We start from the raw sequence: 25,212 nt of genomic DNA, 5'->3' as shown, positions 1-25,212 counted from the left end.
GGCTTCACTGTGCTAAGATTGCTCCCTGCTCCAACCAAGAACCCTTCTCTGACACTTGGTATTGGTACATTTTCCCGTTCCAGTACTTTGATTAACCACGAGCTCTCCTCTAGCCTGTGGACCCTCTTCCTCGGCCCGGAGTCATTCTCTAAAGGAGGGTGAGGAGGTCGGGGTCTCTTGGCTGTATCCCTAGAGGATGTGCAGGAGTGACAGCTGCCGTTGCTGGAGCCCATGCCAGTTCACAGAGTGACTGAGAGGAAGTCAGTACCAAGCTTATCATCCTCATTTTACAGAAGAGAAAACTGAGGCTTAGAGAGGCATTCACACAACTAGAATGAGAGCTGGGAAGCTCACTCAGGCCTCCAGCCTCTGAGTGTAGTTCTTCATCTGCCAGGAAACACGGCCTCTGCAAATACACACCAGAACATGCCTGATGGTAATTCCTTGTTTTTCCTACCTTGTGTTTTAGATGCCGTAAAAATCTCAGCTGGTGTAAGGCCATAGTAGGAGAATGGTAGCCTTGAGCACTGAGTTGGTGGCCAACCTGTCCAACTTGCTGTGTGGCTCGAGGCAAGCTTCTGGCCTCTTCTGTGTCCTTCCCTAGCTGCAGGCAGCTCATGGAGCAGGGTAGGGCTACTCCAGGACTTCAAAGGATTTTATGAAATTTCAGAGGGAGGCCAACTTGCTGGGAGAGGGTGGGTGGCAACTTGTATTTGTGGAGGATATTCATGGAAGGCTTTCTTTTTCTCTGGAGGTTGATGAAGTGATGAGGAGGGTAGGTATCTCTACCTAGGCACCTCCAGGGCCAGACAGGAAGGGAGCTCAGGATGGAGCAGGGCGTTTGTGTGCGGGTCAAAGGAGTATCATAGGTCCATGAAAGGAATGCAAGAAGTAGGAATAAGACACCTGGGTTCTGTCCCTTTCTGCCAATAATGGTTGTAGGACTCTTCTCTGGGCCTCAGTTTTCCCATTAGCAAAACGAGGCACTTGAGCTAGAGCTGGAGGAGTTCTTTACTTTTTTTGTGTCCTGGACTCCTCTGGCCATCTGCCCTGGGAAGCCTATGGACCCTTCTCAGCACTGTATTTGTCACTGAAAAATCAACTCAATTTTGGTGAAAGTTTTGTAGAAATAACAATTGTTCTTGGACCCCCTGAAATCTACCCATAGTCCCCTTGGGGGAGTGAGTGGATACAAAGTTAGGACTCCTCCCCCCAACTATATGAGCTTTAGAATCAGACAGCTTTTTGTGTATTTCTTTTTAGTTTTTCTTTCAAAGGGTGACTCTCTGGAAGAGGGGCATAGATCTACAAATGAGAGTGATGCAAAAACAAACTCCCAGTAAACACTAGAAAAAAGGGTGGAATGTTCTGAGTTCTAATAGATTATCTACCAACCAAGGTCCCTCTAACACCAGCTTTCTGTTCTTAGATCCTCCATTCTAGCTGCCTCCCAGCCCTGCCATCCCCTGTTCTAAAGTCCTTCTCCCATCTCTGACCTATGACTTCATGATTCAAGACGAGGCCTGCTCAGAAGAGGATCTAAGGGTGGCTGCCCCATACTCTGACAAAACTCCGCACCCCACTCCCACCCAAAGTTCAAGGTTGACCTTTTTCCTAATTCCTTGCATAGTCAGGACTTTCTGCCTTTCCTAAGCCCAGTGGGGAAGGGAGGAAGTAGCCTCTTGTATTATTCCTGCCCTCCTGAGCCTCTCAGGACACCTCCTGCTGTCTCTCCAGGCTTTGATCCCCTCCTCCCCACCAACCCAGCCAAGGTCCCAAGACTCCACAATGCCTCCATTGTTTCGGGTACCTCTGCTCCCTCGGACAGCTGCTCCGGGAAGAGGATGCTGAGAATCACTAGACCAGGGAAGTCAGCGCATCATGTGGCCCAGGAAGAGGCAGATCAGCAGCCTTGGGAACTGAGAGCTGGAGGGAGCCCTGAGGTCATCTGATCCAGCCCCCTCATTTTATAGAGGGGGAGACTGAAGCCCAGGAAGGTCAGGCAGCTCGCACTAGGTCATACAGAGATAATGGGATGTATGGGATGTTCAGGGAAAACCGACACCTCTTGCAGACCTTTCTGAACCTGTTCACCCACCTTTGATGTCCAGCTCTCACCTGGGGCTCAGAGAAACTGAGGGAAGTGGAGGGGCTTCCCCAATGTCACCCAGTCAGAAAGTATCTGTAAGACAGGATCTGAATCCAAGTTCTCTGCTCCAGGGTTGGTGCTCCTTCCACTGAATCTAACAGTAACTGTGTGCAGCTCTAGCTAACTGATCTCATCTAATCTAATCACTGGATCTAATCTTTTACTGTGGCTCCTTGGGCCAGTCCAGGGAGTCACTATGGGACAGTATTTCACGGTACAGTCATCAATCAATTAATTCCATACTCTAGATGAGATGTGATCCTTGACCTCATGGCCATAGTTTACTAGAGGATACAAAGAGAGTCATAAAGAGGCAAAAAAGGATGGATCTGAGGGAGGGAGGAAGAGAGGAAAGGAGGAAGAAAAGGAGGGAGGAAGAGAAGGAGGGAAGAAGAGGAGGAAGGAAGGTAAGAAAAGAGGGATGGAGGAAGAAAGGGAGGGAGGGAGAGAAGAAGGGAGGAAGAAAGGGAAGGAGGGAGGAAAAAAGGAAGGGAGGAAGAGAGGGAGGAAGGAAGGGAGGGAGGAAGAGAGGAAGGAAAGAAGAGAGAGGGAGGGAAGGAGGGAGAGAAAAAGAAAGAGGGGGGGGAAACTTAATAAAAAAATTAAGTGCTTACTATATGCAAAGTACTGGAGATATAAATAGGAAAATAAAGGATTCCTACTTTTAAGACAGCTATAATACTCAATGACATAGGCCTGCAGTTTACAAGAGGCAGTTTTCCATAGTGGTTAGAGAACTGGGCCTGGGTTCAGCTGTAGCCTCAAACACTTCCTGGCTTTGTAAAAGGAGATGGGATGAAAAAGGTTTTGGCGAAGTCTAACACATGAAGATCGGGCATTACTGTGCCGCCTTTCTCAACCCACAAAGCTCTAGGCCCTGGAGTCCGATAGCCCTCTCATTTCCTCCCAGTTGAGTCTCCCATTCACTCTCTTCACTAGTCAGACTTCCTCTAGTCAGAATGAGCTTTCTCCTCACCCTAAATCCCTTTTATTCATGCTCCTGCCTTCTCCATTCCCACTAACCTGTGGGACTTTGGGCAAGTTTCTCTGAGCCTCGGTTTCTCTCATCCGTACTGGATGGCAAACTACTAGAGGGAAAGGACTAGGTCTTTTTTCTGTCTCTCTCTCAGGAAACTTCCCTGCCAGCAAATGCTTGAGCTCCTTGCCAAGCAGAGTTGAGAAAAATGAAGTTTTCTGTACCAGCGGAGGATACTAACTAATTTTCCCAAACATTATGAGTGAGGCTTTAAAAAGGTTACAAATAGTAGCATGTGACCAAAAAAAAAAACAAAAAACCAGCATGAAAGGTGGGGAAAAGACCTCTCTGTGCAAAAATATTTAGAGCTGTCCTGTTTGTTGCAGCAGAAAATAAAACCCCAAACCAACAAACCAACAAGACCCAACTGGGCCAGAAACTGGCTCTGCATCTAACAATTGGAGAATGTCAATGGATTATGGTTTATTCATGTGATAGGATGTTATGCTGTGTTTTTGCTGTTCAGTCGTTTCAGTTGCGTCTGACTCACCATGGCCCCATTTGGGGTTTTCTTGGCAAAGGTTCTAGAATGGTTTGCCATTTGCTTCTCCTGCTCATTTGACAGAGGAGGAAACTTAGGCAAACAGGATGAAGTGACTTGCCCAGGGTCACCTAGCTTGTAAGTGACTGAAGCTGGATTTGAATTTAGGAAGATGGGTCTCCCTGACTCCAGGCCCCATGCCATGCCCCATGGTGTGATGAAAAGTTTTAAAATAGGAAACATACAAGGAAACGAAACCCTATTGAGTATTTATCTAGTATTTGCATTTGCAATGTGTTATGAAAATACATTCTCATTTTGTTTCCCACAACCACCCTGAGAGGTAGTTGCTATCCCCATTTTACAGATGAGAAAACTGAGGTCAATTAAGAATAAGTGACAGGTGTGTGACCCTGGGCAAGTCACTTGACCCCCATTGCCTACCCTTACCAATCTTCCACCTATAAGTCAATACACAGAAGTTAAGGGTTTAAAATTAAAAAAAAAAAAAGAATAAGTGACAGGCCTGGAATCACATAGCTGATAAATATCTGAGTCTGGATTTGAACTCAGATCTTCCTGATTCCAGGTAATTTGTGGGGAGTCAAAGGAAGTCAGAGCAGAAAATGGAGGATGTGCTAAGCATGGTGGGACAAGTTCCTCGAAGGCAGGGAATGCTTTGCTTTTTGTATTTGTGTACCCAGTGCTAATAGGGCCTGGCATTCTAAGTGCCTAATAAATTCTTTTTCATTCATCTGTTCATTCATTTGATGCAAGTATAGAATTCTCTGTCTGTCCCTAATCAATTTCCTTCGCTTAGTTCTGGCCCCATTTTTCTGGCTCCTTACCCTGTGATCCAGCATCAGCTACCTTTCCCAGCTTTCGTGCCATCTCCAATCTGGACAAATACAACTTCTCTTTCTCTCCTCCTGAGTCACCGATTCTAAGAAAGGTGGAGCATTCCAGGGCCGAGACTCCCCTCTGCCACTGACCCATTAACTGCGCCGAGCCCCAAAGCCCTATGATTATGGGATCGCCTGGTCCACACCTCTGCACCTCTAGCTCACCGCCAGAGACCCCGTCAACTACTTTGCTGAAATCTGGATAAGCCTCTAATGACAACATCCCCTGCCCCGCCAGTCTGCTTCCCTGGCCAGAAGGAAATGAGGCGAGCCTGCCGTGACTCACCCTGGGACGGGATCAGAAAGGAGGCTCGAGGCAGGGGAGAGAACTTGGCTCTTGGTAGAAGGGAGAAGTGTGTGTGTGGCAGGTGGAGGGGCATTTGTAAAGATCGTGTCTTTCTCTTTTTCTTTAAACCCGGACCTTCCCTCTTAGAATCAGTCCTGTGTACAGGTTCCAAGGCAGAAGAGAGTAAGGGCTAGACGAAGGGAGTTCAGTGATTTGTCCAGGCACCCAGCTAAGAAGCGTCTGAGGACACATTTGAACTCAGGCCCTCCTGATTTCAGGCCTGGCTTTCTTCTACTGAGCCACCTCAGTGATAAGGATCATTTCTTACCTGATTTCATGTAACCCCCACGGCCCAGCCCTTCCCACTCTTCTGCCTTGGAAGCACTACACAGTATTGATTCTAAGCGGGAAGGCGAGGGTTTAAAAAAAAAAAAGAGTTACATCTGAACTCGGGTCTTCCTGGCTCCATGTCCAACATTCTCTATTATGCCAGGCTGTGTGAGAGACACGGTGAGAGAAGTGACACAGAACCATGGAATGTGGGCAGGTTTAGAGACGGGGGACATGTCTGTCACGCTTAATCTCTCGGGACCTCAGCGTCCTCGTCTCTAAAATGAAGGAGCTGTGCTCCGTGGTCATTCTCCATTTCCTTCTCCATCTTTTTTGTCAGATGAAGAAAATGAGGCAAACAGGGATATGTGACTTGCCCAGGGTCACACAGCTAGGAAGTATCTGGGGTCACATCCAAACTCGGGTCCTCCTAACTCCATTCTCAGTGCTCTATCCACTGCCCACCTAGGTGCCCCTGCTTGGCATACAGTGAGTGCTCAATAAATGCTTATTTTTGCTGGTGATAATGATGGGCACGAGGGCTGGGGAAAAGAGAGTTAGCAAGAAAAGTGGCTTATTGCCAGGCTCGAATGAGCCAATGAACATATAAAGCCATCCCAAATGGGAGTATGCTATTCTTGCTGGTCTTACTCAGCTATTACGTGGCATCATCCAGGAGGTAGATGGTCATGGGCTCTTTGGAAGGGTGGGGGAAGGGGAGCAGAATCCTGCACCCTCCCAGGGCTATTGAGAAGGGAAAATTGAATGGCCTCCATGGGAGACTGAGCTCTCTCTGGTCACAGTGTCCCCATTTCCTGGTGGGGCTCTGGGAAAATGACTTCCCTGATTAGTCTCTACTTTGCCCTCAGGGCCAGGACTGGGCCAAGGCCCAAGGGGGTTAATGAGTTGCTAACCAAGTAGGTAATGAAGCCTGTTCCCTTCAATGGCCTGGAACCTACCCAGCCCATGTGTGTCTCCCCTTAAGGGGGATCTTGTGGATGCTGTGAGTACACAGCCTGGTTCCAGGAGCACGTTGGCACCCCCAGTACTTTCTGTTCTCCAAGCTGCTGCCTCTTTAAGCCTTCTTTCATGGACCCCAGCTAGAAGCAACTATTGCCTTCTAGAATTTTTGTCCAGCCCTTTTCTTCAGCCATGTCTGACTCTTCCTGACCCATTTGGGGTTTTCTTGGCAAAGATACGGAAGTTGCCATCTCCTTCTCCAACTCATTTGACAGATGAGGAAACTGAGGCAAATAGGATTAATGACTTGCCCAGGGTCACACAGCTAGTAAATAACTAAGGCTGGGTTTGAACTCAGGAAGGTAAGCCTTCTTGTCTCCAGTCCCAAACACTATCTGCTGTGCCATCTAACTGCCCCCTTCTAGGATGTCATTCTGTTCAATTGTGCCATGGCAAGAACTCTGTCTGGAGTCCAGAGACCTGGGTTCCAATCCTGCTGTCATCTGAGATGACTGGATTAGATGAACTCTGAAGTTCCTTTCATCTTTAAATCTGTGGGCCTGTGAGCCTCCCTGGTCTCAGTGTCCTTGTCTGCAAAATGAGAGTTGGGCCACAGGAGCTCTGTGGTGCCTTCTGTCTCTGCAAATTAGTTCATGTTCCTTCATTATACTCTACTTTGACTTGGGGGAATGAGAAGAGGGAACCACATGCCATTTCTGTAGCCCTTCAAGAGTCCAAAGGACTCTCCTTTTTGTTTTGTTTTTATGTCTCCAGTACGGTACCTGGAATTTTTTTGTTTAAACAAATTTCCTGTGTCAGGACAGAGTGAACTCCCATTGATGAAACTCCCTCTACCAAGCAGACCAACAACTGCCTTACTGCTATGGCCTTCAAGAGCACACTGTAGACTCTTACTTGTTGAATTGGATCAGTGCCCATTAGGGCCTTATCAGCTGTCCATTTTACAGAATAGGCGTCACCCTGTATTGCTTCATCCCCGAGCAGGATTACCGTGTTTTACAGGTAAAGAAGCAGAAGGCCAGAGAGCCAGGAGGTTTGCCGGGAGCACATTTAGGTCTCAGTGGGCATGAACAGTGCCACTTGGGAGGTAAGATACTCAGGGGAGGCTAGGTCTAGATCTGAGGGAGATTTCTTTGGAGGGGTATTGGAGTTGGGGGGAGCATAATCTTGCAAACTCACAGGAATCCTAAGGACGGAAAACTGAACTGGACCTCAGAAACTTTCTAATCTGACTCTCTTATTTTGTATATGGGGAAACTGAGACCCAGAGAAGCCTTAGGACCCTAGATCTAGGGCTTGAAGGGACCTCAAAGATCATCTAGTCCAACCTTTTCCTCTTATAGATGAAGAATATGAGGCCCGGAGAAGCCATAGGACCCTAGATCTAGGGCTAAAAGGGACTTCAGGATCTATCTAGTCCAATCACATTTTCTTTCAAATGGAGAAACTGAGTCCTATTGATGTGAAGTAACTTGTCCAAGGTCACCCAGGCAGAAGAAGGATTTTAACTCAGGTCCTCTGACTCCAATATAAGTCCTATTTCCGGTGAATCACATATGTAAATCACTTTGTAAAATACACAGTCAATAATTGTGGTATGGTGGAAAGAGCCATGGCTCTGCCATCGATTTATGATTTCTCTTGATGTCATTTGTTGACTGGTAACACGGAGAGGACTACAGGCCTGTTTCGAGCCCTTTCCATTATTTGGGGGTGCTTCTCTGTTTGACTGTAATCTGACATCGGGGACCAGTCCATTTTCTCCTCTGTCCTTTCGGTAGCACAGCTCTGGGCACAAACCATGGATCAGATTCCATTTTTCCCCCTTTAATTAATTATTTAATTTAGAATATTTTTTCATGGCTATATGATGCATGTCCTTTCCCTCCCCTCTTTCCTCCCCCCCAGGCAAAGACCAATTCCACTGAGTTTTGCATGTATCACTGTTCAAAACCTATTTCTATATTATTACTATTTGCAACGAAGTGGTCATTTAAAGTCAACATCCCCAATTGTAGCCCCATTGCACCACGTGACCAATCATATGTTTTTCTTCTGTGTTTCTCCTCCCACAGTTCTTTCTCTGGATGTGGATAGCATCTTTCTCATAAGTCCCTCAGAACTGTCCTGGATCCTTGCATAGCTGCTAGTAGAGATTGTGCCACAGTGTGTCAGTCTCACAGACCAGATTCTTAATGAATGTTAGTCGAGTAGATTTAAAAAGTCCTATTGCCCTTTGGATAGTGACATCATGTTTGGTTTAAAGAGTTTAAAATGGGATAATTGCTAGGAGAATGCCTCTAGCAAATCCATGTGTAGTGCTCACCTAGTCAACTTCTCCCTGACTCAGCTCCTGCTTGAAAGGGCAGCCTAACTGGGGGTTGTAAGCAGGGCGGTGCAGACACATCAGAATTACATCACTGGAGTGATAATAATAGTTGTAGTGGAAAGAGCACTCAATTTAGGAATCAAAAGGTCTGAGTGTCAATTCCCACCCCCTACCCCCACTTATTACCTGAGTGACCTTGGGCAAATCCCTTTGGCTCCCTGGTCCTCAGTTTCTTCCTCTGTAAACTGAGTAGATTGGACTAGATGGACTCTGAAGTCCCTTCCAGCTCTAGCTCTAGGATTCTATGGTTTCTCTGGGCCTCAGTTTCCCTACCTATAAGGAAGGGAGGACTAGAAGAAGGAGTTGAACTAAAGGAACTTTGAGGTCCCTTCTAGCTCTAGGATTTTATGGCTTCTCTGGGGCCTCAGTTTCCCCATCTATGAGAGGAGGGAGTTAGACTAGACAGGCTCTGAGGTTCCTTCTAGTTGTAGATTTATGATGTTATGACAGTGTGCAAGTCTCTTCCCTCTCCCCCTGCCCCCCAACTTGAGCACTCTGGAATCGGTAATTGTAGTATGATGCTTTGCAATTTATAATGGCTGGGTTTTGTCCATTATCTTGTCTGGCACTCACTATAGATCTGGGAGATGGATAAACAAAGAATGACTAGGTGGAAAGACCTTGAGTCTTGGGTCCTGGTGACAAGAGTATATGATTGTAGTCCAAAGACCAGCCTTGCTGATTGTATAGAGGCAACTGTTGGGCTGGCTAACTCTAAGGGGATGCTTTTTTTCATTTCGGGGAGTCTCAAAAACCACCTACTAGTCATAAAGGAGGTATATTGTCCTCAAAATGAATCTGACTAGGTCACTCCCCAGCTCTTGTGTCTTCACTGGTTCCCTCTTGCCTCTGGGATAAAGAAGGAATGAAAGAAAAAGTATTTGCTATGCTCGAATTATCTGCTTTTATTGTCAGTTATCTGCCTCTTCATGAGCCCATTTGGGGTTTTCTTGGCAAAGTTACTGGAGTGGTAAGCCATTTCCTTCTCCATATCATTTTATAGAATTGAAACTGAATTAAATGACTTGCCCAGGGTCACACAGCTAGGAAGTGTCTGAAGCCAGACACTCCAGACACTGTGCCACTTAGCTGCTGAGTGCTGGTGGTAGACAATCTGGGCCCTCCTGAACTTCCATTCTAATAGAAGGAGCCAATACACAAATCAGGAGTGAGAGTGGCGGTCAAGAAGAGGTAGAAAATCCCAGGGACAGCTTAGTGTATTAAAAAAGACAAAAACCGGAGCCTGCTATCTAAAGGTCCAACCCACCTTTCCAGATTTACTTCACAATATTCCCTTTGGCCACTCTGGAACCAGGATCAAGCTATCTCTCATCCTCCGCCTTCCATGTCTGCAGTCTATCCCTCTCCAGCCTGGAAAGTGCTCTGTCCTCAGCTTGACTTGGTGACAATTTCTTCCCAAAAGATCCAGTTCCCAAAAAGTATCACCTTCTCCAGGAAGCCTTCCTTGGTCCTAAATCAGCTGAAAGTTTCAGGGCTGCTCAACCAAAGAAGCACCATGTCATCTCTCCTTTATCTCCAACATACTTGGCTTCTGTAGTGTCCCAAAAGTTTTAGTGCAAATGGAGTTCTTCTCCCCTCCCCCAGTCTTTAACGAAACTTTAAACAGGTTGAGATTTTTAGTATTGTACTTATTCAAGTGTATGTTGTTGCATCCTACAATTAGGCTACGGGCTCCCTTTGCGCAGACTATTGCTGGTTTTCCTTTCTGTAGGCTTTGCACATAGTAAGTACTTAACCAATGTTTGTCAGTTAGAAAAGTATTGAGTCATTATTAGAGGATCGGGTTTTAGAGCTGGAAGGGATCTGAAGGGGTCATCTGGTCCAATTTCCTTATTTTACACCTGGAGAAACTGAGGCCTGGAGAGGCCAAGTGCCTGGTCCGCCCTCACACAGCTTGTTTATGGTAGAACTGGTCCTTGGGCTCCAATCCCATTGCTCTTCTCATTACAAAATCTCCTATTTTGATGTGGGTCTTAAGCCTCCCGCCTGGGGGTGCATTTTCTAGGGGCAGGTATGTGATAGGGCTAGAGGACTGGACTGTCTTTACAAGAAGGGCAGGGGATGGACTCTCTAGGTTGCTCAGTGGAAAACACCAGGTCTGGAGATGGGAGGTCCCGGATTCAAATGTGGCCTCATACATATCCTAGCTGTGCCACCCTAGGCAAGTCACTTAACCCCAATTGCCTAGCCCTTTCTGCCCTTCTGTCTTAGAACTGAAACTAAGGCAGAATCCAAAGGTTGAAAAAAGAAAAAAAAAGGGATGGGGACCTCTTTGGACCTCTATGGGAGATAGCTGATACTCTCCTCACAGGCAAGGGACTGAGTGTGTGTGTGTGGGGGGGTGTGTAGGAAATTCAGGGGAGGGTTCTACATTTCTGCTGGGGACACTTAGCAGGGTCTAATGGGTTTGGGGCATCGTAGGGAAGGGAAGGAAAGTTCCTGCTTGTGTCTCCGAGGAAGGTGGCCCCTTACAGCTGGGGTCCCCCGTACTGGCCGCATGCTTTGGGAAAGGGCTGGGAATTTTGGGTGTCTCCCGTTAGTGGAGTGCCTCGTTGGTAGGGGAAACCCTTGAGCGCGTGCTCATGGGGGGGGTCCCCAGAAGGCTGTGTGTGTGGGGCAGACTGGCAGAGCCAGAGTGGGGTGATGATTCGTGGAGGGATCATCCCTTGGGGTGTTTCCTTCTAGGTGTCTCCTTCTTTTGGGGCTGAAGGGTGCCCTCTCTGGAGGAGATGCGACTCTGGTGGGGGTGGGGCAGGCATAGGGGGCACTGTGGACCCGCTACACTACCCCCAGGTCCTGGCCGTGCCCCGCCCCGCTTAATGAGCCGAGCCAGGCTGGGCGTGTGAGTCAGAGCGGGCTGGGCCGGCCGGGGCGGGCCGGGGCGGGGCGGACCGGACAGGTCTGAGCAGGAAAGGGGGAGGGGTCAGGGGAGGAGGAGGGACAGAAGGAGGAGGAAGAGGAGGAAGAGGAGGAAGGAGGGGAGGATCCTGAACCCGAGCCGGAGCTCTGCACCCCGTAGCCCCCAGCCCCGAGCTCGACCAGAGCCGGGTTGGTCCTCCTGGGGAGGGAGGGGCTCGATCGCGCCCCAAGGAGGCGGCCCCGCCCCACCCCGTCCGCTGGAGGGGCAGAGGAGGACCGGGAGGAGGAGGAGGCGGCGGGAGCCATGGCCGGGCCTCGGGGCGCCCTGCTGGCCTGGTGCCGCCACCAGTGCCGGGGCTACCCCGGCGTTGAGATCCGGGACCTAAGCGGCTCCTTCCGGGACGGCCTGGCCTTCTGCGCGCTCCTGCACCGGCACCGGCCCGAGCTCCTGTGAGTGCGGACGTGGGGCGCGCAGGGGAGGGGGGAGGGAGAGGAGAGGGGCGCCGAGCCCCCAAAGTATTACAGGGACACCGAGCCCCGGGTTGGGGGGGGGTGTGAGAACGCCGAGCCCTCAAAGTATCACTGGGACACGGAGCCCTGGGGGTGTAGGAACGCCGAGCCCCCACAGTATTACGGGAACACAGCCCCCCGGGGAGAAGGGGCTCCGAGCCCCCAAAGTATCACGGGCACACGGAGCCCCCTCATTCCTCCAGGCTAGGGCCGAGGGAGAGTCTGAAGCATCTCTGGGAAGGAAAGAGGGAACGTGTGTGGACGGAAAGTCCCCCGTTTCACTGAGGCTGGTTAAGTGGGTCCGCCTGACCTCTCTGGGGTCAGAGGTTACAGACCCCAGATGGCCGGACCTCGCCCGGATCAAGCTTCCATCTGGAGTGTCAGCGACCTCAGATGTCTCATCTGTGAAATGGGACCTCCTTTTCCTGCCTTCCCATTGAGAGAGTGTGTGTGTCAGAGAGACCTAGACCAGGGGGGCGAGAGACACCCGAGCACCCACATTTGGGTGCCCCTGAGGTGGGATCAGTCCTTTGAGCGTTCCCCTCTGGGCTGGCTCAGAGGTCACTGGGCCAGGTGCCTTCTCGCTGGGGTGGGGGAAGGCCCTAGACACCACAAGGTGGGGGCTACGGGAGTCTTAGAGACCTGATCCAAACCCAGTAAGACAGAGGAGCCCCGGGGCTGCTCCCAGACTGACTTTGGATTCAAATCTAAAGTCACCCACTTTCTAGTGTAATAGTTTGGTAACAGTCTATTTGTTTTGTGAACTAGTTACTTTGTTAAACCGGTGAGTGGGCTCTACTCTGGAATGAAGGCTGTGGGTTGGACACTGCTGATGGAGAGGACAGAATTTGAGGTTCCAAGTCTGGAACTGGAACAGAAGGGGGTCCCAGAAGTTATCCTCATTTTTTTTTTAAACCCTTACCTTCTGTCTTAGAATGGAAACTAGGTTCCAAGACCAAAGAGGAGGAAGAGCTAGGCAGTGGGGGATTAAGTGACTTGCCCAGGGTCATACACCAAGAAATTTCTTCAGTTACGTTGGAACCCAGGACCTCGTGATTCTAGGCTTGGCGCTCTATCTGCTGAGCCATCTAGCTGCCCCTTGACCCTTCATTTTACAGAGGAGGACACTGAGGGCCAGGGAGGTCATTGGATTCTGGGTCTGGAGCTGGAAGGGGACCTCGAAGGCCATCTGGTCCAGTGGGCCTGAATGGGTTGCTTGTGGTCCCCAAATAGTGTCAGAAGCAGTGTTTGAACCCGGGTCTTATCTGAGGGGATTGGACTGGATGGCCTGGACTGGATACCCTTTCTAGGACAGGCCCTGATAGTGTTCTCTTGTCCTGGGTATATGGGATTTCATTTTCCTTACCAACAAAAATGAGGGGGGGGGGGGTTGTATTTAGTGGCCTAGGAGGGCCCTTCTGGCTCCAGCCAGCAGAGGGCCAGGTGGAGACCAGAACTCAGGTGTTCTGAACTGGGCCTTTGTTCTTGCCATAGGAGGGCTCAGGATCTCAGGATCAGTCAGTCTGGTGTAGTGACAGAACTCAGATGTTGGGGTCCAGAACTCACGGCCTTGGCTTGCTGTGTGACCTTGGGCCGGTCACTTCCCTTCCCAGGCCTCTTGTTCTGTTTCTGTAAAATGATGGCCTGCTTTCTATAAAAGTGGCCTGGACAACATCCAGCATCTTCCGATTCTCTGATTCAGTGAATCAGTGGCAAAGCAGGGACCAGAAAGTTCAGCCCTTTGGCCATCCCCATTCTCCTGGGCTAGGATAAAGATCCATGAATGAACAAGGGTGAAGACCCAGGATTCCATGAGAACGGGGGACTTAGTTTATTTGGGCCTTGGTTTCCTCATCTGTTAAATGAGAGGTTGGCCTCTGAAAGCCTTTCCAGCTCTAGCTGCAATCCAAAATGGACACCGCAAAGCCTGGGCTGCGTCGCGTGATTCCCTCAGCTCCATACTCTGTCATGGAGGGGTACAAGGTGCCAAGGGCCTGAAAGGGCCCATGAAGGCCAGCCAGGTACCCCCTCTCCCCATTTTACAGAGAAGGAGCTTGCCCAAGATCACAGGAGGCAAAAACATACAGAATTTGATTCCAGGTCCGCTGAGTCCTCAAAGAGCCAGAGCTTCTTCTCCACTTTCCCACATGGCCCAGATCCCATGAAGCATCCATGCCAGGATTTCTCCTGGGTTCTCCTGGCACTGTACCAGGACCCCCCCCCCCCAGGTTGTATATCCGATATGCCAATATTGATGGTCTCTTAGGTCCTGCCAGCTCCAGGAGTGTGTGTGTGTGTGTGTGTGTGTGTGTGTGTGTGTGTGTGTGTGTGTGTGAAGAAATCAGTGTGTTTCACAACATCTGGTTAAAGGTCCTCTGATGGAGCCTGCGAGGTCAGAGGGTACAAAAGCCAGGTGTCCAGACCTCCCCTCCCGGCCCAGCCCGGGCATCGTCTGGCGGTTGCCTGCTGTCATCCTCAGCCCTGAGCGGATGGACAGCTGGGGAAGGGAGAGGCTGGCCAAGCCTCATCTCCTGCAGGAAGTTGTCGGCCGAGTTTGGGAGGGCATCGAGGGCCCCCGTCCTGTGCCTGTGGGTGAGGAGGAAATTGTTAGGCCAACATTTTCTTGGAGAGAAGAGTAGTGTATTCTTTTAGGGGAGAAATGGGGAGAGACGCCCTAAAGCTCTGTAAAGGGGGGTAGAGGAGGCAGAGGTGGCTCTGGGGCCCAGACTCTGGGATGCACATTTCATTGCTGGACTGTCCCTTCTTGGGGCACAGCTGATAGGGAGAAATCTGTGTTTAACTCAGTCTTTAAAAAAAAAAAAAATTTTTTTTTAAACCTTTATTTTCCATCTTAGAATCAGTACTGTGTATCGGCTCCAAGGCAGAAGAGCAGTAAGGGTAGGCAATGGGGGTCAAGTGACTTGCCCAGGGTCATTTAGCTAGGAAGTGTCTGAGGCCAGATTGGAACCCAGGACCTCCTGTCTCTAGGCCTGGCTCTCAATCCACTGAGCCACCCAGCTGCCCCCTGGCTCAGTCTTGTGTCTCCATCCCTGGTACTTTAGTGCTTATTGACTGACTGACTGCATTTTAGAACAGGGATGCCTCCTGCATCCTTTCTGCTCCCTTTAGCCTACGTGTACAGCTTGGGGACAGGCCTGTTGGCAGAGTGACTGGGGGGTCGGCAGACCTGGGTTCACATGCCACCCCTGCTATATATGGGTTGCAGAGCCCCAGGCACGTAAGTGAACCTCTCAGGCCCCTGGAATTTAGGGATTTATAGTCTAGGACATCCTTGCAGAAGAGGCACCAATCTGCTCCAGGGAGGGAGCTTCCATACTGGGATGAGTCCCTGCATTGATTGAATTACCAGCCAACACCCTCCTCCCAGGAAAACCCAAACAAACCAACCCAAAGCTCACCACTTTGGGAAGTGAGAGATGGATGGAGCTGCTCTAGGGCTTGGCTCCGCCCTCGTACAGTGCGGCCCGGTCAGGCTTCCAGGGCCCCCACGCCAGGCAGGCCCTTACAAGGGCATCCCCTGGTGTGGGGAGGCAGGGCTGCCTGGGCTGGTTTCAGCTGCCCCAGGAACAGGAGGAAGGGGGGGTGGCAGAAAGGATCCCCTGGCTGGGAAGCTGGGGGGAAGGAGGAAGAAGAAGTCGGGGTGAGTGAGGTCTCTGCTAGAAAAACAGGCTTGGAAGAGGAGGTGTTTAGGGCCCCTCCCAACGCTGACGAAAAACATTCTCAGAATTCTAGATCTGTTAGGACCTGAGGGGCCTTTTTGTGCCAGGCCTTCCCGGGACCACGCAGAGAGCCTGAGACTCACTTGGGGGACTGATTGGCCCCAGAGGATGGGACCCCAGGGCCTCTGACCCCAAATGCCAGGGCTTGGCCCACTTTGCCTTGATTTCTCCCAAGAACTCCAGAGGAGAGCAGAGAAGAACAGGCTGTGTCCATATGGCCCAGACCTGGGTTGGGTGAGAGGCCCTTCAGAAATGTGACTCATTGACTGCAGAAAGGTGAGGCCTGGGACCCTTCCTTGGGCCTCAGTCTCTTTAGCTATAAACATGGTTGGAAAAGATGATCTCTGAGGCCCTTCCCAGCCCTGACATTCCTGGTTCTAAGCTCCCTCCCAGCTCTGACCTGCCCTGTTCTAATCTTCTGCCTAGCCCTGAGATTGCCTATTCCAAGCCTCCTCCCAGCTCTGCCATCCCCTGTTCTGAGGCTTCTCCCAGCTCTGCCGTCCCCTGGTCTAAGCTTTCCCCCTGACCAGCTCTGCCGTCCCCTGGTGTTCTGAGGCCCCCCAGTGGAATGGCTCAGGTCCTGGACCTAAGAACACTTGGGCTCAGCTCTCACCCCAGAGACTAACTATGACCCCGAGCAAATCACTGAACTTCTTGTTCCCTCAGTTTCCTTCATCTGTAAAACAGGCCTTCCAAGGCGCCTGCCCCGTGTAGATGGAAGATCCTGGGTGATGAGAGGCGAAGTTAGAGCGTGGATGTCAGAGCGCTGCCTCTGCCCACGATGTCCTCCTGAGGTCCTCTCTGGCTCGATAAGAGGTGCGGATGGCCCGTTGGCACTCCCTGCCAAGCTCGATGCCAGGGGAGCCATTGCCATCCCTGGCGGAGGTTTCTTTCCTATCGATGTGAAGGCCTCAGCCATATTGACGTTTGGCCAGAGGGAAGGCCAGAAGCCACAGCAGGCTTCCCTCCGCCCAGCCCAGCCAGCCCTCCCTGGCTTCCTTGACCCCAAAGCGCCTGGTGAGGAGCTCTCCATGCTGCTCCGCAGCCCTCCTGGGTCAGGACCGGGCATGCTGGAGTAGGTGTGCCGCCCCGCCCCACCCCTTCTGCTCACTCTTGCTCAGGTTCTCATCATGGGGAAGGGGTCATCGCCTCCACACCTGAGCACAGCTCCTTGTCTGCCCGCCGGGCTAACCCACAGTCTGGGAAAGGAGGAAGAGACACAACCAATTAGGAGGGATACAAGGCCAGACCGAAGGGCCTGAGAGAGAGCAGGGGATTAAGGAGTCGGGAACTTGGGCTGGCACCCTGGCGCGGCAGTTTCCTGCCCAGAGGAGCCAGACTGATACCTCTCTGTGCCTCAGTTTCCTCCTTTGTAAAATAAGGGAGATCAAGCCCAGATGGCCAGATCCGTGGCCGTGAATCCCCCTCTCTCCCTCAGCTCCTGTCTGTTTCTTTGTAAAAGGTGGGGATTGACCTAGCTGTCCCCTGAAGTCCATTCCACCCCTAGATCTGTGATCCCCAATTACTTCCCCTCCCTCGGTGATGTCTAGGGCCCCTTCTCTTCCCTGCCTGTTCTGGGATGTTAGAGTTGAGGCAGGCCACCTGTTAAGAGTGCTAATTAGAGGTGGAACCATTAGCCTTGCTTCTCACCCGACACAGCAGGGCCATCTCTGATCCACTGTGGGCCTCAGTTTCTTCCTCTGTAAACTAAGGGGGCTATTCTATGATGGCATGAACTGGTAACATCCTGTTCTGGCTGCAAATCCTATGAAAACCTTCTTTTTTTGAGAAGTGGCTCAGATGCCACTTCTTTCTTGAAGCCTTTGCTGATTACTGCCCCTGTCTCCCCCACCTCCCAGCTTCTCTTCTGGAGCTCGGGTTTGTCCCCATCACTGCCAGCTTTGTGCAAAGTTGGTCCTAGAAGGGACCCCTACCCCTCTCCCCCTGGCCTTTCTCAAATCCTCAAATCCAACCCCTTCATTTTACAGAGGAGGAAACAGGCAGAGACACTGTTGGTCCTATAAGCAGAATCATACAGCTTACAGGGAAGAGAACAAGTCTGGAAGAAAACAAACCTTTATTTGTTTATTTAAACCCATCTTAGAATCCATACTGTGCGTTGATTCTAAGGCAGAAGAGTGGTAAGGGCTAGACAATGGAGGTGAAGTGACCTGCCCAGGGTCACACAGCTAGGAACTGTCTTGAGGCCAGATTTGAACCCTGGACCTCCCATCTCTAGGCCTGGCTCTCTCTCTATCCACTGAGCCACCCAGATGCCGCTCCCCCCAACAAATATTTCTTTATTATTCATTCATTAATTTATTAATTTATTTAAGGTATTTTTCCATGGTTCCATGATTCATGCTTTTTCCCTTCCCTCTTTCTTCCCCCCTCCCGTAGCCAGTGATCAATTCCACTGAGTTTTATGCGTATCATAGAACAAACATTTATTTATTTTTTAATCAAGCTCATTCAATTAATTAATTGAGGATATTTCCCCATGGTCACATGATTCAACAGAACAAACATTTATTTGTTTCCAAAATTTTAATTAATTTGGAGTATTTTTCCGTGGTTACATGATTCAAGTTCTTTCCCTCCCCTCCTCCAACCCCCTTCCTGTGGCCAGTGAGCAATTCTGCAGGGTTTTACATGTGTCATTGATCAAGACCTATTTCCATATTATTGATATCTGCACTGGGGTCATCGTTTAGAGTCTACGTCCCCAATAATATCCCCATTGAACATGTGATCAGGCAGTTGTTTTACTTCTGTGTTTCTGTTCCCACAGTTCTTTCTCTGAATGTGGATACTGTTCTTTCTCATAAGTCCCTTGGGCTTGCTCTGGATCATCGCATTGCTGCTAGTAGAGAAGTCCATTACATTCAATTTTGCCACAGTGTATCCATCTCTGTGTATGAGGTTCTCCTGGTTCTTCTCCTTTCACTCTGCGTCAATTCCTGGAGGTCATTCCAGTTCACGTGGAATTCCTCCAGTTCATTATTCCTTTGAGCACAATAGTATTCCATCACCAGCAGATACCATAATTTGTTCAGCCATTTAGCCACAATCGAAGGACATCCCCTCATTTTCCAATTTTTTGCCACCACAAAGAGCACAGCTATAAATATTTTTGTACATGTCTTTTTCCTTATGATCTCTTTGGGGTATAAACCCAGCAGTGGTATGGCTGGATCAAAGGGCAGACAATCTTTTAAAGCCCTTTAGGCATAAGAATAAATATTTATTAAGCAGCTACTATGCTAAACTTTTTGCAGTTATCTCATTTGATCATCATAAGAGTCCTGGAAAGTAGGTGCTGTTATTATCTCTTTTACAGTTGAGGGAACTTTGGCAGAGGTTAAGTGACTTGCCTAGGGTCACATAGCTAGTGAGCGTCTGAGGCTGGATTTGAACTCAGATCTTCCCTATTCTTGACCCTTATCTCTCCTAAGATAAACTTAGAGCTGAAATGGGTCTGGGAAGCCAAACTCCTTGTTTCACAGATGAGAACACTGGGGCCCAAGGAGGGGGTGGAAAGTGACTTGTCCAAACTCATACAGGTAGTAAGCAATCAGAGGCAGGATTTGAATTCAAATCATATTGAGTCAATGTGTTTTTCTCTGTATCAAGCTCCTTAAGAATAGGGGCCTAATCCTGCTCATCTCAGAATCTTCTCAGCCTTGGCTCACCTTCTGTGTCTAATCAGTGTTTACTGAAACTTTGTCCCTGAGGGGAATGGTTCCTCTTTCTGTGTGCTTGTGCATGTGCGCTTGTGTGTGTATAGCAGGAAAAAGGGGTTGGAGGGGCTCGGGGTCCCCAGAAGGCCAAGCAGAAGCCGCCATCAGCATTTAAAAGGAGACAGGAGAGCAGATTGGGCAGTGGGCAGAGCTTGAACCAGGATTCTGGGCTTCCTCTCCTGGGCCTACTCCTGACTCATGCTTAGAGGTTAGACAAGCTCTGGGTTGGTTCAGTGTCTGTTTTCTCCAATCCCCCTGCTTCTCACTTCCCTCTGGGGTGGTATGAGACATATATGGCTCTGAAACACTAGGATGATTCCTCAGGCCCCAGTTCTCAGGCCCCTCCCAGCTCTGACATTCACTGTTCTAAGCTCTCTCCCAGCTTTTGACATTCCCTGTTCTAAGCCCCCTCCCAGCTCTGACATTCCCTGTTCTAAGCTCCCCCCCCAGCTCTGACATTCCCTGTTCTAAGCTCTCCCCCAGCTCTGACATTCCCTGTTCTATGCTCCCTCCCAGCTCTGACATTCCCTGTTCTAAACTCCCTCCCAGCTCTGACATTCCCTGTTCTAAGCTCCCCCCAGCTCTGACATTCCCTGTTCTAAGCTCCCTCCCAGCTCTGACATTCCCTGTTCTAAACTCCCTCCCAGCTCTGACATTCCCTGTTCTAAGCTCCCCCCCAGCTCTGACATTCCTTTCTCTAAGGTCTTCTATGGTCTAAAACCCTAAAGTTCTAAGTATTTGGATACTTGGTTCCTTCCCCCAGGCTTTGCGAAGATGAGAAGGCACAGGGTCAGTTAAGTGCCAGACACCACCAGCCCCTCCCCCAGCAGTTGATGGGACCCTGAACCCTCCCCCTCCTCCTCCACCAAACCTGCTGAGCCCCTGTCTGTCTGTCTCACCCCTTACTTTCTTTGTCTGTTCTAGAGATTTCGACTCGCTCTCCAAGGACAATGTCTATGAAAATAACCGCCTGGTGAGTCCCAGACAGATGGGGCCTAGAACAAAAGTGGGAACAGAAGGTGGGGGGGTGCCTGGGAGCGGGGGAGTTGGGGACCATCTGATAAGCTCAGCCTTGTGGGATAGGAATGGCAGACAGGGCAGGCCATTTCTGCCTCCAAGATGGTCCAACATGCCCGTCAGCCTGGCTCCATTGGCTCTGAATGGCTCCGGCAAAGCTGCCAGCCCAGGGAGGTGAATGGTCTCTGGTGGGAATGCCCCTCCCCTGTCCGGCTTGGTGCCCTGCTCCCCCCTGCTCTTCCTTTCTCCCCAATCCCTCTTGGCCTGGTGCTGTCTGGCGTCCGGGAAACCAGGCCGTCCTGTCCCTCCCAGAGCCATTGTCCCGTGGCTGCAGGAATCAGCTGCGATGAATCTGCCCCTGGTCCTCGTGGCTCCCTGCTGCCCCTCTCTGCCCAGAACTCTGATGTTTCATGCCATCCCCTGTCTCCCTTCAGGCCTTTGAGGTGGCAGAGCGGGAGCTGGGCATCCCAGCCCTGCTGGACCCCAACGACATGGTCTCCATGAGTGTGCCTGACTGCCTTAGCATCATGACCTATGTGTCTCAGTATTATAATCATTTTACGAACCCCAGCCAAGGTGAGTCCCCAGAATTCTCCCTTGGCTTCTTGGGTGCCAGCCCCAGGTGTGGCGGCAGGGTGGGCTGGAGCTCACTTTGATTGGGGCCACTTGTTGCCCTGGAGGCCTGCTGCCAGAGTGTGGCACCCCTCCTGCCTATTTCCTTCCTTTGGTCCCTGCCCCGCTTCAGAATGTGGAGCTGGTGGGGTGGGGATTTCCTAGGTCAGTGTCCAGGTGGAGGGGGTGGGGGCCTGCAGACATTCCTGGGCCACGCTAGGGGGAAGCACCAAGCAGTTGGCCAGCATCTCCTCTCCCTATCATTTCCCAGGCAGCGTCTCTCCACCTGGAAAATACCCAGCAGGTCCTTCCTCCCCTTCGGCATCAGCTGCAGCTCCCAAAGCTGACACAGAGAATAGCAAGATCCAGGTAGGTTGGTGGCTGCCCCCTTCTCAGAGATGGCAGAAAGAGATCTAGGGCATCTGTGCAAGGAGGGACTCTTAGAGAATCCCTGGGGATGGCCAGGAAGGCCAGAAGGCTCCCTGCCCTCCAGGGCAATGGAGACTGGCAGGTTCTCTATTTTGAATGAGTCTGGGAGCTATAAGAAGAAAAAAGGTTTTTTTGTTGTTGTTGGATATTAATATCTAAATGAGTAGTCACCAAGGAATGGAATAAATATCAATTTCTAAAATGATTTTAGTAATTTATTTATAAAATATAGGAGAGTGAAAGTAGAACAATGAGAAGAGGGTAGAGTAAGAGATCTAGCTTAACGAACTAGATTATGTATTCAAGTCTTGGCTTTACTCCAGCAGGGCTCCAGAGGTCCCAGCAGAAGAGCCTAAAAGTCAATTAACAAGGGTTTTAGCCACAAGAGCTCCTCCCAATCAAGGGAGCCTCCAGGGAAGCTAAGGTAGTCAGCCTTTGTCACTCAGTATATGTAGTTCCAAGGGAGAGATTTAAGAAGTCTCACCAAGGTCTCAGGGTCCCAGCCAGTGCTCCTCCAGGTCCAAGAAGTGAACAAGAACAGAGGAGAACTCACTCAAAGGAAGTTGTCACTCCCTTTTAAAGGCACTTCTTTTGCATCACTTCCTGTGCCTTCCTCTAGTTTACGTGTCCAATCAAAGCAAACGCTTTGCTTAGGACTGCCCAGGGGGAAATCAGTCAATTCTGATTTGTCACTCACTCTTGCACACTTGAGTCACAGACCTCCCCACATGAGAATTAAGTGGGATCGTTTTCACCTTTGGTGATTAAATCTAAGAATGGGCAGGGTAGATTTAATCTCATTATCACAGAGCCCAGGATGTGACATCCACAGGGGAATCTCACTTCCTAGACCAAAGTAGGCTTGGGAAAGAGTCAGTACCCGAGGTGCTCATTCCGTAAGCAGGGTTTATTGTCTTTCTGGGCTCAGGATCATGTATTTAATACATAAAATCAAATCCTGAGGATCACAAAAGAAATTATGTTGAAATAAGAGTTATTGAAGGGCAACAGGTGGCTCAGTGGATTGAGAGCCAGGTCTAGAGACAGAAGGTCCTGGGTTCAAATCTGGCATCAGATACTTCCTAGCCGTGTGACCCTGGACAAGTCACTTGACCCTAATTGCCTTGGACTTACTGCTCTTCTGCCTTGGAACCAGTATTTTGTATTAATTCTAAGACAGAAGGTAAGAGTTTAAAAAAAAAAGAAGGAGTTGGACTAGATGGTCTCTGAGGGCCCTTCCAGCACTGGACCTAGGACCCTCTACCTGTGTGATCTCAGACAAGTCCCCTAGTAGCTAACTTCCCCTGTCTGGACCTTAATTTTCTCTCATGTAAAGTAAGAAGGATTGGACTCAGGGACCTCTAAGATAAGTCTTTGGGTCTGCACTGCCTGCAGGCAATTCTCTGTGTCTCTGAGTTGCCCAGAAGGTGCCAGGCTTCAGGTAGAGGGACTCTGCCCCTTTGAAAGCATAGGTCCAGTCGCCCTTGCTTCATCCCCTTCCTGCCTTTGTCCTCAGAGATGTTCTTAGCCTATAGTCCTGCGAGTAGTTATCTGTCCTGGTGTCTCATCCCCTGGCTAGGCTGTTTACCCGATGAGGACAACCACTGTGGTCTTGTCTAAGCCTCCCCTAAATGTTTGTTGAATGACTGAACAAAAGCACCCAGAATGTGGTGGGCTTGGGGTGGAGGTTGGGGATGGGGCTCTGACTTTAGCCCTGCTGGGCTGAGCTCTCTCTCTCCCCCAGGATGAGCCGGAGGCTGCCCCGGAGAGCCTGGCTGAGCAGGGCTCCCGTGGCATCCCCAGCAGCACCTGTGCTGCCTGTCACCAGCATGTCCACTTGGTACAGCGCTATCTGGCGGAGGGCAAGCTTTATCATCGTCAGTGCTTCAGGTGAGCTGGATGAAGGGGAGCAGCCAAGAGCTGCCTCCTCTGCCCAACAGCAGCACGAGTCCCCCGGGGGTCAGTCCTGCCCCAGCTGGCCCGGGACTTACCCATGGGCTCAGAAGCTACATGGGAAGGTTTTCGGGAAGCAGCCATCTAGCCTGCTTTTAGGGGGTGCAGGGGGAAAAGTGGCGCAGGCCTTTATGTCAAAACCTGATCCTGCCCTGCCACTCTGGGCCTCAGTGTCCTTATCTGTAAAATGAGGAGCTTGGACTAGCTCTCCTGAGGCTCCTTGCAGCTCCGCTAAATGAGCTCTGCTAAATGCAGCTCCAATAACCTTTCCAAGTCCAGATTTCTGATTCCCTGATTGGGGCCCCGCCTCTCAGCTCCTGGGGCCTAGGCTCTTCCCTGGCTCATGGGTGCCTCTCTCCCACAGATGTAAGGAGTGCTCCAGCACCCTGCTCCCTGGAGCCTACAAGAACGGACCAGAGGCAGGCACCTTTGTGTGCACTCAGCATCGGGGCAAGCTGGGCCCCCTGGGGCGGACAGAAGGCAGGCCCAAAACGGCCCTGCAACCCCCAGAGGGGACAGACCGGACAGAGGCTACTGCTGTGGGTGAGGATGAGGAAGACTCTGCTGTTTCCAGGAGGGATCAGGGGGAGCCACAGCCCAGCCTGGAGCCCCTGCCTCAGACTCTGTCCAAACCCCCCCTCCCCAACAAGCCTCAGGAGCTGACTTCTTCGCCAGCGCCACCCCGGCCGACTCCTGCCCCAAGGAAAGCCTCGGAGACATCCCCTGGCCCCCAGCCTGTCCCTCGGCCACGTTCCAGTGTACAGGGGGAGAGCCCCGGAGAGCAGGGCCCCTGCCTGGTCAATGGTGAGTGCCTGCATCTGTGCAGGGCCCAGGATTCTGCTCTTAAGGGTCCTTTGGGCAGCACTCAATAGTATGCAAAGTTTCCACATCTCCATTAGTAACTTGGGGCTCTGGCAACACTGGGAAGAATGGGGTGAGGATTGCCATCTCCATTTCACTGAGAAACTGAGGCTCAGCTGAAGGACATGTCCAGAAGGAGGGGTCAGAAAGTGCTCTGTGGTATTGGTTGAGAGTGCTCCAAATTGCTATTTGGGCTGAGGAGGAACTTGGGGACAGGAATCCAGGCTCCAGGATTTTTCCCAGGACTTCTGGCTTGACTGGGGACTGGCCCAGGCCACAAAGTAGAAAAGAAAGAATAGAGCCTGCATTTTAGAGGTCACTTGGGGATGGGGCACAGAGGGAAGGGTCAAGACTCTTGAAATCACTGGTACAAAGCAGTACCCAGACTGTACCTGGGATCTTGGAGGGGTGAGTAAAGATTGGATCTGGAGCATGGCTTGGACCCACAACTTCTTGATTCCATCCCTGTGACATTCTTATCTCCCTTGCCATTACCCCCTTCCCCATTCTCTTTCCTTTCCTCTCTCTTCTTTCCTCCTTCTGTGCCCTCTATTCTCTTCTACTTCCATTCCTTTGCTTCCATCCCTGGCTCCTTCTCTTCTCCCTTCTTTTCTCTCCTTCCTTCTTCCTCTCTCCACTCTCTTCTCTGGCTCTGTCTCCCTCCTTCTTTTTTCCTCATGCCTCCTTTTCTTTTCTCTTTCTCTCCTTCCTTTTTCCTCTCTCCTCTTCCATCTCTTCCCTCCTTCCTCCTTCCTCTTATCTTCTTTTGTCTCCTCTGTCTTTCTCTTCTCTCCTCTCTCCCCTCTTTCCTTCTTCCTCTCTCCTCTCCTTTTCTCTCTTCTATCTTGTTCTCTCCTTCCTTTTTTCCCTTCCCTTCCCTTCCCTTCCCTTCCCTTCCCTTCCCTTCCCTTCCCTT

At 50.6% G+C, this 25,212-nt stretch overlaps 1 protein-coding gene across 1 annotated transcript in view; it reads left to right on the top strand.

Annotated features, from left to right (window-relative positions):
• The first annotated feature begins 11,738 nt into the window (after positions 1-11,738).
• MICALL1 (MICAL like 1) overlaps positions 11,739-25,212 on the top strand; it is a 30,769-nt gene continuing 17,295 nt past the window's right edge. The window contains exons 1-6 of the mRNA XM_044679117.1: positions 11,739-11,884; positions 20,349-20,397; positions 20,876-21,017; positions 21,325-21,422; positions 23,227-23,372; positions 23,800-24,239. Of these exons, the coding sequence (XP_044535052.1) occupies positions 11,739-11,884; positions 20,349-20,397; positions 20,876-21,017; positions 21,325-21,422; positions 23,227-23,372; positions 23,800-24,239 (1,021 nt within the window). The remainder of the gene's footprint in view (positions 11,885-20,348; positions 20,398-20,875; positions 21,018-21,324; positions 21,423-23,226; positions 23,373-23,799; positions 24,240-25,212) is intronic.

This window comes from Gracilinanus agilis, chromosome 5 (genome assembly GCF_016433145.1).
Source record: "Gracilinanus agilis isolate LMUSP501 chromosome 5, AgileGrace, whole genome shotgun sequence".
NCBI lineage: Eukaryota > Metazoa > Chordata > Mammalia > Didelphimorphia > Didelphidae > Gracilinanus > Gracilinanus agilis.
This window is presented reverse-complemented; position numbering and strand designations above follow the sequence as displayed.